Genomic DNA, 14408 nt, shown 5'->3' on the forward strand with positions numbered 1-14408 from the left:
ATCTTGAAAGTGTTAAAATAAGTTTATATGCAGTTTAAAAAAACTAGATGAGTAAAGTTTGTGGAAAAAAAAATGTATGTTGGCTTGAGAAAGTCTAGCCTGAAAGTATGAAATAATTGTAAAAGTGTGAAATAGTTAAAATAGGTATATAATAGGTAATGATATGTATTCTGGGTTGTTGCTTGGGTGTTGCTATGCTTTTGCTAGGGTACTCAGGGTGGTTGCTAGGGTACTTGCAGTGGTTGCTAGGGTGTTTGTGTACAGTTTCTAGGGTACTCAAGCTAGTTGTTAGGGTATTGCTATGCGGTTGGTAGGGTACTCAGGGTGGTTGCATGGGTTTTGCTATGTGATTGCTAGAGTATCAGGGTGGTTGCTAGGGTGTTACTATGCGGTTGCTAGGGTGCTCAGGTAGGTTTATATTGTGTTTCTATGCAGTTGCTAGAGTACTCTGGGTTGTTGGCGTGTGTTGCTATGTGGTTGCTTGGGTACTCAAGCTGGAGGCTGGGGTGATGCTATGCGGTTTCGAGGGTATATATGGCTGATAGGGTGTTACTATGTGGTTGCATGGATGGATGGATGGGTCATTTGTGTTAATAACAGTGATCAAAGTGTAAATGTTGCTATTTTTAAAATTATAGTTTGATTTGTACAATTATTACAACCTTGAAGATAATAGCAGAATGTTTGGGTGAACTGTCCCTTTAATACAGGTTAATGTATTTTCCCTGCTCCTGAACGTTTTTATGTTTGACATAATTATATTGTTAAAACAATTCTGGAGGACAGCATTCACGTCACGTAGAGCAATAACAGATCAACAGAAGTAACATAGGAAAGGAACTGCTTAGATTAATTAACTCAGTAAGTCTGGTTAACTGTAGATACAGAGATAGTTTTGCAAACACTCACAAAAACGTTCAGGAGCAGGGAAAATGCTCAATGTAAATTGGCACGGAGGCGGAGTATGGAAAAACTTTAAGTACGAAGAGATTTGATTGACCCAGGTCCTCTTGGCTAGTGGAGCTCCTGTTCACTGTCTCTTATTCTCAATCAGTCACAGGAGGTTCTCAAAGCTGATGGAAGGAGCCTAATACAACACAGATCAGGACAGAAGCAGCTCCAAACACAGGTAAGACAATTTTTACTACACATTATTGTATTGAAATAATATTATTACTATAATCATTGTATCCATTGCTATAATTAATGAATGGCAGTAAGAATTACTGTTATTATAAGTGGGCTAAATGTTTTGTATTGCAAAAATAATGGTCAGTTTAAGATTATATAAAACTGCAGATGATTCGATAATAATTAAATAATAAAAATATCAATATTTATGCAATATTTATTATGTACACTACCATTCAAAAGTTTGCGTTCAGCAAGATTTTTTTAAAGAAATTAATAATAATAAAATAAAATAAAATTAACCAAAAGTGACAGTAAAAACATGTTCTAAAACAATTGTATTTCAAATAAATCCAGTTCTTTTGAACTTTCTATTCATCAAAGAGAAAATTATCACAATTTCGCAGAATGTCCCAAACATTGATGATAATAATAAGAAATGTTTCTTGAGCAGCAAATCAGAATAGAATGATTTCTGAAGGATCATGTCACACTGAAGTCTGGAGTAATGATGCTGTAAATTCAGCTTTGCCATCACAGGAAAAAATTACATTTAAAAAAATATTAAAATAGACCACAGTAATTTTAAATTGTAATAATATTTCACAATATTGCTGTTTTTACCGTATTTTTGATTTTGTGAAGAATTGCTGCATTGGTGAGCTTAAGACTCTACTTTCAAAAACATAAAAATAAAAATAAAACTTACCAACCCCAAACCTTTGAATGGTCGTGTTTATGTATTATTTATTATTATTATTATTATTCATAATAATTTATGAATATTTTTTAAAAATATAGATATAATTGTACTTTTAACTTTTATCAGTTTTCGATTTTAAAAACGTATTAAAGGCCAGTCTGAACAGAAACCTTTATGAACAGCCAATTTTCAGTTGGCTAACATTATGTACGAGTTTAGTCAAAGACATACAGTCCCTGTGAGAAGAAGACAGTGTGGCTCTGTTGCTGCAGTACAGTCCCTCTGCTGATATGGTTTTGGGGGCTTTTTCCAAAAATGCAGTCTTGAGCTCAACCAGCCCAGCTCATCTAAGCCTAAAATATATTTGAAAGACATGTATTTTATATTTACACAAATATGAGCAGTAAATGAATGAATGTGTGACTTAACATGAAACGTCATGCCAAGGCAAACTAAAGGATAACTTTTCTCTTTTTCAGGGAACAGATCTGTCATATCCAAAGTCCTTGTAAGATAGTTGAGAAAAATAAATATAAAAACTTTGTAATTTTGATTTAGGTTTTATATTATTAGTCCTAATTTGTATGAAAGTCAATGCCAACTTATTTCATCGTAAAATGTTAATCTCAATAGTTTTTCTCCTCGTCCTAAGTCCTGTGTCTTCTCTTCAAGGCACACATAATGAGAAAAAAAATGACACTACCAAATTAATGGGCCACACTATTAGCCATAATGTTCCAAAGCTAGTAACTACATCAACCACCAAAGCTCATGCTGCTTCTTCAAAAAGCGCCAATCAGACTCTTATGTCCACCCCGAAGCCTGTTGTGGATGGTCTCCAGAAACCTGTGCCTTCTCTTCAAGACACACTTAGCGAGAAGAAAAATTCTTCTACTAAATCAAGAGTGAACACTATTAATCTGAATGTTCAGAAACCAGTAACCACATTATCAAACTCCAAAATGAAAAATCAACCTCAATCTGCTTCCTCAAAAACTAGCAGCATCAGTCAGACTCTCCCATCCACTACAAAGCCTGCAGTTGATGGTGTCCAGAAACCTGGGCCTGCTCTCCCAGGGAAACTTAATGAGAATAAAAATTATACTGCCAAGTCAAGAGCCCACACCAGTGGTCTTAATGTTCCAAAGCTAGTGACTACAGCATTGAAGACTAAAATGAAAAACCAGACTCATCCTACTTCCTCGTTTACGAGCAGCATCAATCAGACTCCTCCATCCACTACTAAGATTGTAGAGAAGAAAAATTCCACTTTGAAGTCAACAGATCAAACTATTAAGGTTAATGTGTCAAAGACGGTGACTATAGTATTAAACACCAAAACGAAAAACCAGACTCAATCTAGTTCCTCAAAAATTAGCAACGTCGGTCAGCCTCAAGACGTTGCAGAGAAACATGTACCTTCTCTTCAAGATCCACTTAGTGAGAATAAAAATTCTACTGTGAAGTCAACGGCCCAAACTGTTAAAGTTGTGACTACGTTATCAAACACCAAAATATCCTCAACGTCTAGTAAAGTGAATCAGACTCTCCCATCCTTTAAAAAGCCTGATGTGGACACCATCCAGAAACCTGTGCAAAGTGTAAAGTCAACAGTCAACACTATAAAACTTAATGTTCAGAAACCAGTGACTACATTATTGAAGACCAAAATGAAAGACCAAACTAAATCTACTTCCTCAACAACTAGTAGAGTGAATCAGACTCTCTCATCTTCTTCCAAGCATGACATGGTCACCGTCCAGAAACCTGTGCAAAGTGTACAAACCCAAATTAGTGAGAAGAAAAATGTCACTACTAAGTCAATCATCAACACTATTAATCTTAATGCTCAGAAACCAGTAACTACATTACTAAAGACCAAAATGAAAAAACAAATTCAATCTACTTCTGCGAAAAACAGTAGCATTGATCAGACTCTTCCATCCTCTTCGATGCCTGCTGTAGACGTTGTTCAGAAATCTGTGTCTTCTCTTCCAGCTACACTTGGCGAGCAGAAAAATACTACTACGAAGTCAGTAAGCCACACTAGTAATGTTAATCCTTCAAAACCAGTATTCACCAAAATGAAAAACCAAACTCTTTCTGCTTCCTCAAAACCTAGTAGCAACAATGAAACTCTTTCATCCACACCAAAGTCTGCTGTAGATGTCCAGAAACCTGGCCCTTCTCTTCAAGTCACACTTAACAAAAAGAAAAATTCAACTTTAAAGTCTAAGACCCAAACTATTAGTCATAATGTTCCCAAGCTAACTACATTATTTCAAATTCAGACTAATTCCTCAAAAATCAATCAGACTCAGTCAATGTCCCAAACTATCAATGTTAATTCATCAAAGCCATTATCTACAGCATTAAACACCAAAACAAAAAAACTAACTCAATCTACTTCTTCAAAAATTAGCAAGGTCAATCAGACTGATGCATTCACTGGCACACCTGTAGTGGATGGTGTCCAGAATCCTACTAAAGACAAACCTGCAGAGAGTTCACCAGTTAAAGTAGTCATCACTGAGGGTTGCGTTCAACAGGAGTCTCACATAGATGCAGGGAACATTACCAAAGTACGAGAAACAGAGCTAAGTTTGAATCCAGGATCTCCTCTGGTTATGACTCATCACATCAACCTGATACAAGGAGCCTGCGCAGGAGGATGTGACACGCAGATGGCCGCACTGAGGGACAGAGTTGAGTTTCTAGAGAAAGAGATGTCAGTGATTAAAAAAATGTGTAAGTACAATGTTGTACTAACAAAACTACTATGGTACTTTAATGGCTCTGGTAGAAAGAAATGTGTAGAGTAATTGTTATGAATTGAAACTGGATGAACTGGTTTTACGTCACACACTGTACCATCTATCTTCAGGTGTCCAGTGCTCAGGAGAGCAGTGCCCTAAAGACTGTAGCGGCCAGGGCAAGTGTGAAGGAGGAAAGTGTGTATGTTTCCAGGGCTTCAGTGGCCCTGACTGCAGTGGAAAAACATGCCCCTCTAACTGCAACAAAAAAGGGAAGTGTGTGAAGGGAAAGTGCATTTGTCAGGCTGGTTATACAGGCCTAGACTGCAGTAAGGGTAAGTAAAGCATGTGAGAGTCAACCACATTTTAAACTTTAATGTTTAATGGATTAGTTCACTACAAAAATGAAATTCGGTCATCATTTACTCACACTCATGTTATTCCAGTCCTGTATGTCTTTCTTTAATCCGTAGAACATAAAAGGAAACATTTAGCAGACTGTTAATGCTGCTTTCCATTTCCAGAATTTTCATTTTGAGATGAGATATTTAAGAATGTATCTAGTCTCACTCTGAATGACTTTTGCTTTTCCTAGGTGTTGACAAAAAGATCCCAGTAACTATTGAAACTGTGACTATGAAGATGTCCACTGTCAAGACAGACACAAAATCTGTGAAGACAAAGCCAGACAAGACCATATTTGTGAAAATAATAGATACAAAGGACCCTAAGAAAGACACCACAGCTAAGCCAACATTGTCCACAGGTAAAGTCCAGTCTAATACCACAAAAGGCGACAAGAATATTAAGACTATTGGCCAAGTTCTGCTAATGCATGAAGGTAGAACAACAAAGGGTAAAACAACAGTCACAAAACTGGTTTTAGACAATAAATCCAAAACGGACAAGAACAATAATCTTAAAGATGACCCTGTCTATCAGAATGTGGCTCAACGATCTGTGAAGAAGGTTACTGAAACCTCCAAAGTTCTAGAGAACAAAGGAGCATCTAATGTAACTACATCCAGGACAAAGGTTACTACGAGAACTGCAGGTGATCAAGGGCTGGAAAGCAAGACTGATGTTACATTTACTAAAAAAGACAAGAAGCTATTCCATGGCAATGTAACAACAATTCTCCAAGCAGAGATGAATCCTGATAAGCATGTAAATGGGACAAGTATTGAATCCAAAACTCATATGAAGAATTTTAACAGAACTAGCAGCAGATTATCAGTCATTGGATCAGTTGAGGTTCATAATATCACTTCTACTGGGTTCATTTTGTCTTGGGAAACTCCTAAAGACACATTCAAGAACTTCACTGTAACAAGAAGGGGAATCAGAGCAGGAAATGAAGATTCAGAGAACATTCAGGATGGAGCAGCAGCTGAAAATGTAACAGATGTCCAAAGGCCCGGTTCAGACAGAACTTCAACTAAAGTCCACGGTAACAAACTTGAAGGAAGGACTTTGAAAAAGTTCTCACAAGTTATCGCTGGGACAGCACGGTCGTATCATTTCAAAGGCCTTCAACCTCAAATGCGGTACTCTGTGTCCTTGTTTGGCTCTGGTCTTGGTCTACGGTCCAAAATTCATCGTCTTACATTATCAACTGGTAGGTTTCCCATATTTCCTGCTTTGGTTCACTGCAATAAACACCAGTGAAGAGCATTTACCCTTCTGCGGTGTGCTGGTAGCACTTCCATGAATACATGGGATACAGTACCTTGTGCATTTTAAATATTGACATTGGCATGACCCATTTATACTATTTTAGTCATAAATACCAGGCATACGTTCAGTGACATCAGGAGCACAAAACAGCCTTAGATTTTATTTGGCTGTCAATTTGCAGTGCTACAATTAATGATGTGTTCACTGTGCAATTATTTTAAGAGTGAATTCACAAATTGATTACTTGGATAATATGGCATAATTATGTAAGAATATAAATATGAATATAAATGTAGAACTCTAAATTATACATTTGTGCTGACATTTTTAATGTGATTACCTTAAGTTTGAACTGCAACTACTTTCATTAGTTGTTGTTGTGGTTTTTTTTTGGGGGGGGGGGGGGGGGTTATTTTAGGTGATTTTTTACTTTTTATTGTGATAGGATAGTATAAAGTGGATAGGAAACAAGGTGGGAGAGAGAGAAGTGGGACAGGATCAGGAAAGGTCCACGAGCTGGGATTCGAACTCGGGTCGCCTGTGAGGCTATTGGCACCGACTGTTTGTTTGGTTTTGACTGCGTTGTTCTACTTCTATATGACATTTCACCCCCTTACCATCTTTTTTCCCAGGCCCTGAGCCACCCACTGACCTGATGTTCAGCAATATAACCGAGACTTCGGTTTCAGTCTCCTGGGGAAAACCTAAAAGCATAGTAGCAGAATTTAAAGTCACGTACACCAACATTGTGACTGGTACTGAAAATGTTTTTTGAGTTATCCTGCTTTTCTGCTATAACTATTAAGTGTGTGCACCATTACTGATGTGCCACAATAAACTGAGTCAGAGATGTGATTTTACAATGCTTTACCCTTTTATGCTGCAGGCGAGAGTGGCTCCATGTCTGTTGACTCTCAACTGTCCCATGTTCTCCTGTCTAAGCTCTCTGCTGGCTCTACTTATGATATTACTGTGAGCTCAGTCCTAGAAACACTCAAGAGCGAGCCAATCACAGCCTCCGTCACTACAGGTGAGCACATGGCTTACTTGTTTTGTTTTTTACTTGAAGTTTTGATTAAACGATACCACTTACAGTATTTTCTTTTTGATCCGATACCAAAAACCAACACACTGGATTTCAGTGATTTAAAATCTAATAATCTAGGTAGGGAATAAATAAAGGCAGGGATTGGTTTAGCACTTAATGCAAATAGCGATAGATGCTATTTAAACAGTGTAAATAGCAAGAAAAAGAAGAAAATATAGCAGTATTTTCTTTGTATTAATTGTAGTTAGTACTTAGTGCAAATATTGGCAGATACTATTTGCGCCTCAGTGTATTGTACATTATAAAACAATATGCATAATAACAACATATTCTGTGTAAATTATTAGATTTATTAAAATCATTTACAGGTCAGGTATAATACTTGTCCCTATCCCTAAATCCCACCCATATACCTACTCCTAACCCTACCCGTTAGATACTTTATTCCCACTGTTCTTTAACCTCCAGGCACTTTATTTCCACGTTTTGAACATTTTCTTCATTTTTATTTTAAATAATGCTTCTCAGAGTTGTTATGTGATGGAAAAGGGGTGAAGAATGAGTTTGTCGGCTTTCGAACGTGGGCAGGTAGTGTCTAAAGTTAAAGCCGCCCAACTTATGCTCTACAAATACTAAATATGAAAAATGTATCATGCTTGTCATTTGATAGGCAGAAGTGTGAATAGTTCCTACACAACTATTACTAACACATTTTTTCCACTTCAAAACTTATGATACACAACATACATGTTCATGCTGAATAAATTGTAAAAAGTTTAAAGGATCAAGTTTCTAATTTCAGGATTAATCCTCTTGATAAAAGTATCGATTCAAGAACAATCTTCTCATCTCTACTTGATTTTGCAGTCATTGATAACTTTCACATTTCTCTAAATCCCAGTGCCAGACTCTCCTACTGAACTAAAGGTGGTGAACATCACAGACACTAAAGCTCTGCTAGTCTGGAAACCGTCCCAAGCTAAAGTGGACAGCTATATCCTCAGTTATGGAACTACAAAATGTAAGTGCAGTTAAACCTATTAAATGGCTGGTTCTCCACTAAACCATCATGACTTACTCAAGTTGTTTTGCTTTCTAGCTCCTAATGTGACTATTACAGTGACATTATCTGGCAGTACTGTGGAGCATCAGCTCAGAGGACTCCATAGATCTTCTTTGTACATGGTGAAAATCACAAGTCAAGTCAACCGCCTCCAGAGTAGCCCAGTCTCCACAACCTTTACAACAGGAAGTGGTGCGTAAACTTTAACGGTTATGTTTACTCACCCTCAAGTAAACCACATGGTACAAAAGAAATATTAAAGTAACATAAAAGTAATTTTTTTTAAAAAGATTTTCATGTTATGACTGATAATCACTAAATATATTTAATACCATATTGTCTAAATACGTTTTAAAAGATGTTTTAAATGCTACAATGAAAATGTTGGCATCGCAATGATATAATATGCAGTATAAAAATAGGATATTTATTAAGATATTTTCTAAATATTATATTTAACAGTGTTATTAAAGTATTAGTGCTTGTAAAGATTACCTTTGCTGTCATCTATAGTTTGTTTAATTTATCTAAATGTAAAAATAGCATGCACAATTCAATTTCCAATATCAGCCAATTTCTGTAAAATACAAAAATCTGTAATTTCGAATGATATCCTTAGTTTTACTCATTATACAGTCACAAGTTGGTATGAAAAAATCAAGTGATGAACTGAAAATTAAGTAAAACTTTTTATTTTACATTATTACAAAGTGCAAATCTTAAGTGTGTTAAGAAACATAGCCACGAAAGTCTGCTCTCTTTAAGTACACTTAAGTGGTCTTTTGGGCAAAACCCAAGTAACTTTGTAGGCGGATCTCGGAACGCAAATCTACAATGGGTTGGTCTGAAGTAGCTATATTACTCATAGGTGTGGTTTGGGCGTAACTTGCAATAAACCAATCAGAGCGTCATCTCACATTCCCTTTAAGAGTAGCATATTCTGGGTGTAAGATAGGGCCCTACCTTTATCTCATTACTGTGTTATCTGCAAGTACTGCTTTTTGAAAGTATACTTTTGAGATTTGAAGTAGGCCTACACTACAAATGCACATTCAATACTATTAAGCACACTACTTTTTCACAAGGGAACTTTAACGCATCTAAATGTAAAAAGAAATAAAAATAAAATGCTCAATTAAAAATCCAGTATCAGCCAATTCTGATAAATTGTAAAAATCTGTAAATTCGCCTGAAATCCTACTCATACAGTCACAGCATGCATTTTCTGTAAAGCTGTATTGTGAAAAGCGATTTACAAATAAATGTAAATGAAATTGAATTAAATTTAAATTGAACAGCTGGTATGACAAAACTGTGTGATGAAGAGACAAAAACTGTGATTATGTATCACTGAAAATCCTCCTGTACACCATAGTAGCTAAATATCCTCTATGGGATCTGCAATATCTAGTTTTTATCTTATGTATGATTTCCAGGAGTGAAGCTTCAGATAGTGACTCCTGCGGTGACCTTTCACTCAGCTGTGATTTCATGGAGGGCTCCCCGTGTGGCTTTCAAAAGTTATCGGCTCACATACCAGCTGAACGAGGAAGTCCAGGTGAATATATCAATCACTCAACAATAGCACCTCTCAGTCAAATTTAGCAGCCTTTCAACAATTTTCTCTGACCCTTGCTTATGAACAGGAGCTCATTTTAAATCCATCTGTGACGCACTATGAGCTGACTGGACTGGCAGCCTCCTCAAACTATACTGTGAAGATAGAGGGAGAAAGAGATGGACAGTACATCAGTTTTGTCTCCGCTGAGTTTACCACTGGTGCGTAATGATCTCTTTCTTAACTTTCACCACTAGTTGCGTTCTAACTTTAAGAGATTTGATTTTCTTTCTTCTTCCCCTATAGCTATGCTCCCGCACCCATACCCCAAAGACTGCTCAGAGGTTCAGATCAACGGGATGAAGGAGTCAGGAGAGGCTGAGATCTACCTTGAAGGGAAGGATGGAGAGCCAGTCTGGGTCTACTGTGACTTGAAGACTGATGGAGGAGGCTGGACAGTAAGAAACAAAAGCCTGGATTGAGACCTCTAATACACACAGCTTTCCCCATGTAGTACCTCTGTAGTGCCAAGCGTGACTGCCTGATTGCATGGACAAAACAATTATGTGAAATGATTTATACCCTTTGAAAAAGAAGTACACTTTATCACACTTTTACAAAAGAGTATTTATTATGGAAATAATAAGTAATATGTAAGTAATAATAATTCTTCCCTGAACACTAACCTCTCTACAATACTTTAAAAGAAACTTAAGTGTGAACTGCATGTAATGTTTTTACACTTAATTGCAGGATAATTGCAATTAATTGAAAATTAATTATAGTTTAAATTTATATTAGATGCAATTACCGTATTTTCCGGACTATAAGTCGCTCCGGAGTATAAGTCGCATCAGTCAAAAAATGCGCCATGAAGAGGAAAAAACATATACGTATAAGTCGCACTGGACTATAAATTTATTTAGAAATTTATTTAACAAAATCCCAGACCAAGAACAGACATTTAATCTGGAAAGGCAAGTTATTCCACTACACAATAGCACACAGAACAACTGGCTGAATAGGTGTCCGGCATGTTAACTTAACACAGGGTTTCCCGCAGCACTTTGGAACTACACACGCCTGCCGCCTTATATTTATATATATATGAGCGATATCCGTATATGAGCAGCATTGGTAGGTTTAGGATTAGTTGTGGGGGAGGGGTTAGGTTTAGGGAATCAGGTACTGACTTCAATGAGGGGGGTAATAATTTGGCAGGGGGTCGAAATTCGGCATAACACCGGTAAGCAAGTTCCCCAAGCTCCCGCGACCTCATTCCATTGAGTTTTTCCTCGGTGTCGCTTATGAACAACTCCGCTAACTAGAGCGCCCTCTCGCAGCTGTAGATGATAATGTTTTCTCTTGGTTCATCTCAGTCTGAATTCATTTTGATATATAAGTCGCACCTGAAGTCGCAAGACCAGCCAAACTATGAAAAAAGTGAGACTTATAGTCTGGAAAATACGGTAGTTATGAGTGCCTTTTTTATCTCTACATGTAATTTCATAATTACGTATATGGTTTTTAAAAAAACTGTTAAAGTGTACTGTGGAATGTATGCTGTACTCACAAGCATTTATTGTAAACTAAAGTCTACTTAATGTCATTTCTATTGGAACTTGTATGTCATGCATTTAATTATATTTAAAATATATTATGTTACAATTTAGTGCATTTAAAATAGATACTGTAATACATTTAATATTGAATAACACACTTTGCGTGAAAAGTACTTTGCGTGTGTACTTCTTTAAATGCATAAAAATATTATTAAAACATAAAGATTAAAAATGCACTTTAAAACTTTAAATACAAAGTTTTTAATACATAATTAAAAAGTGCTCTTTTTAGAGTAAACTAGTGTTTTAAGAAACATGGTCATATACTCTCTTTAAATTATATTTAAGTTGCCTTTTAAATAATTTATATTATATTATCTGCAAGTACAGTTTTTTTTTTTTTTATACAAGATTTGAAGTAAACTCTCTACATAAAGATTGTGATCAATCTCTGTAAAGAAAGTGATCATTCAATACATTTAAGTGCATTTCCTTTTCACCAGGGCACTTAAATGCATTTTGTACACAGAAAAACAAATGCCAGTTGCGTTATTTCGTACACAAAATTCTAAAACACAAAATGTTTTTTGGAAGTTCATTTTGTGGACATAATGGTTAATGTACTTCACAATTTCATTATGATCCAGACAGGCCCTTTTATGAATATGTGTAACATATTCGTAGAATAAATATGTTGTACACACATTTTGTGAAATCCTGAATGGATTTCGTCCATGGAAGTTTTTTTCTGTTTTTGTTTTTTTGTTATCCACAAAATTAAAGGGATAGCTCAAAAAAAATTAATTATGTCATCATTTACTCACATTCCAAAACTGTATGACTTTCTTTCATCTGTGAAACAAAAGAAGATATTCTGAGAAATGTCTCAGTGTTTATGGAAGTCAATGGGCTCCAATGTTGTTTGGTTACAAACATTCTTCAAAATATCACGTTTCGTGTTCTGCAGAAGTGAAAAATGCATACAGGTTTGGAACGACATGAGGGTGAGTAAATAATGACAATTTTCACTTTTGTTTGGACTATCCCTTTTAAAGTGCGTAGACCATATACAGTAGATTTCATCGAAGCTAACATACAACTATTTTGAATTGAAGTCCCACGCTTTGCTTATCTTGCGTTATGCCATGATTTTTTATTGTTTGGATCTTTTGTATTTTTAGCTTATACAGTGGTTTATCACCATATTTAACAGTATATAGTTTTTTTTGTTTTTTTTTACCCGAATAAGACTTTGTTGTTTTGCAAATGCAGGTATTCCAGAGAAGAATGGATGGATCTACTGATTTCTTCAGGAGCTGGAGAGATTACAGCAAAGGTTTTGGTCTCCTGAGTGGGGAATTCTGGCTGGGTGAGATTTTCCACAGTGTTTGTATTATTTTTTCAGAAACAAATTTTTTTTTTTCAATTTAAACAATACATGAGGTTTCTACCTAAAGAAACCAGTTTAGAATATAAAATAGTTTTTTGTTGTTGTTGGGTTTTTTTTTATTAGCACGTAGGTTTTTTTAATATATATATATTATTTACATTTTGCCCCAACTCTCCATAGGAAATGACATCCTTTACACTCTCACCAGTCTTGCTCCAATGAGCTTACGAATTGACCTGCGTTCAGGAAATGACACAGCCTTTGCTCATTATGCTAACTTCAAGGTTAACTCAGAGGCTAATCACTATGCAATCGAGCTGTCTGGATACTCTGGTACTGCTGGTAAGAGAAAGGATCATGCTTTGTAAAAAAGACTATGTATTTGTAAGACTATATTCTGTATATGAGAGCTATATTCTTTCTTTTTGCAGGTGATTCCATGAAATATCACAACGGCCGCCCATTCTCCACGAAAGACAAAGACCCAAACACCCTGAGTATCCATTGCGCTAAGGCCTACATGGGAGGCTGGTGGTATAAAAACTGTTACAAGGCAAACCTTAATGGTCTCTATGCCTCCTACTCAGACAACAAGGTAGTACATCCGCAAATAGCATTTCTGTATTCATTAATCTTAGGTTTTAAATTCAATCTTAAGAGCAGGATACCAATTGGGCTTGAGTCTCAAAGTGTCTCTCATTAGTGTAGATTTCTGAGTCTTTTCTTCTTTTCTCTTAGGGTGTGGTGTGGATAGACTGGAAGGGCAAAGATGCGTCCCTCCCATTTACTGAGATGAAGCTTCGACCCTCCTATTTCAGTCAAACGATCCCAACAACCCCAACAACCCAGGGTTAAAACTGCAGCGTGAAGAGTGCACATAGCGCAGATACACTGTACAAACTTCTACACACTGCTACTTCAGTATTGTATATTTACCAACATACACACAAAACAAAAACTGTAAAGAAATCTGATGGCAGCTTTGCAAACATATCCCAACCTCCAGCCAATCGCAACAGCTTTTGTAAGTTGATATAAAGTTTTTCAAAATGTTATGTAGACTTACAGCATGCATGTGTTGATGTACTTGTGTTAATGGTGGTCCATCGTTGATATTAACATTTCCGCTACTGGAATAACTGCACTGTCTATTGGTACTATTTTTTTTTTAAATATATTTTCACATGACTGGTTTAGAATTCCTCTCTATGAATTTGTTTTACTTTTTATGTTCAACATATGTAGACAAAATCAATAAAACAAAGTGCTAACGAGTCCTGGATTTAAAAAATTGAGTTTTTGTATATGAGTCTTAATATTTCTTTACATTGTATTTATTATTTTTTATTATACTTACTAAATCAAAGCCAAATAACTTTATGGCAGTATTTGCATGTGTCAAGTAGAAGGCTTATGTTCATATCTATAATGGTTCTATGTATTAGTGCACATGGACCCATCAGTGAATTATTACAGCATAACTTTTCTTTACAGGCAAATCCTTTTCCAAATATCCTTTTCCA

At 36.0% G+C, this 14408-nt stretch overlaps 1 protein-coding gene across 3 annotated transcripts; it reads left to right on the forward strand.

Annotated features, from left to right (window-relative positions):
• The first annotated feature begins 658 nt into the window (after positions 1-658).
• Positions 659-14170, forward strand: tnxba (tenascin XBa). 3 transcript variants are annotated; one of them, XM_079626558.1, is made up of 16 exons: positions 685-1129; positions 2314-2342; positions 4384-4582; positions 4719-4922; positions 5183-6205; positions 6897-7019; positions 7151-7294; positions 8214-8333; positions 8412-8567; positions 9812-9933; positions 10022-10154; positions 10240-10391; positions 12768-12864; positions 13066-13227; positions 13317-13480; positions 13624-14170. In XM_079626558.1, the coding sequence occupies exons 3-16, from the start codon at positions 4462-4464 to the stop codon at positions 13738-13740; spliced, it is 2838 nt and encodes a 945-aa protein (XP_079482684.1). In that variant the 5' UTR covers positions 685-1129; positions 2314-2342; positions 4384-4461; the 3' UTR covers positions 13741-14170. The 3 variants fall into 3 exon arrangements, with proteins under 3 accessions (XP_079482683.1, XP_079482684.1, XP_079482685.1); XM_079626557.1 differs by having other exon boundaries at positions 659-1129; positions 2314-4582; XM_079626559.1 differs by lacking the exon at positions 2314-2342.
• The last annotated feature ends 238 nt before the right edge of the window (positions 14171-14408 follow it).

Source organism: Phoxinus phoxinus (assembly GCF_949152265.1).
Source record: "Phoxinus phoxinus genome assembly, chromosome: 10".
Taxonomy (NCBI): Eukaryota; Metazoa; Chordata; class Actinopteri; order Cypriniformes; family Leuciscidae; genus Phoxinus; species Phoxinus phoxinus.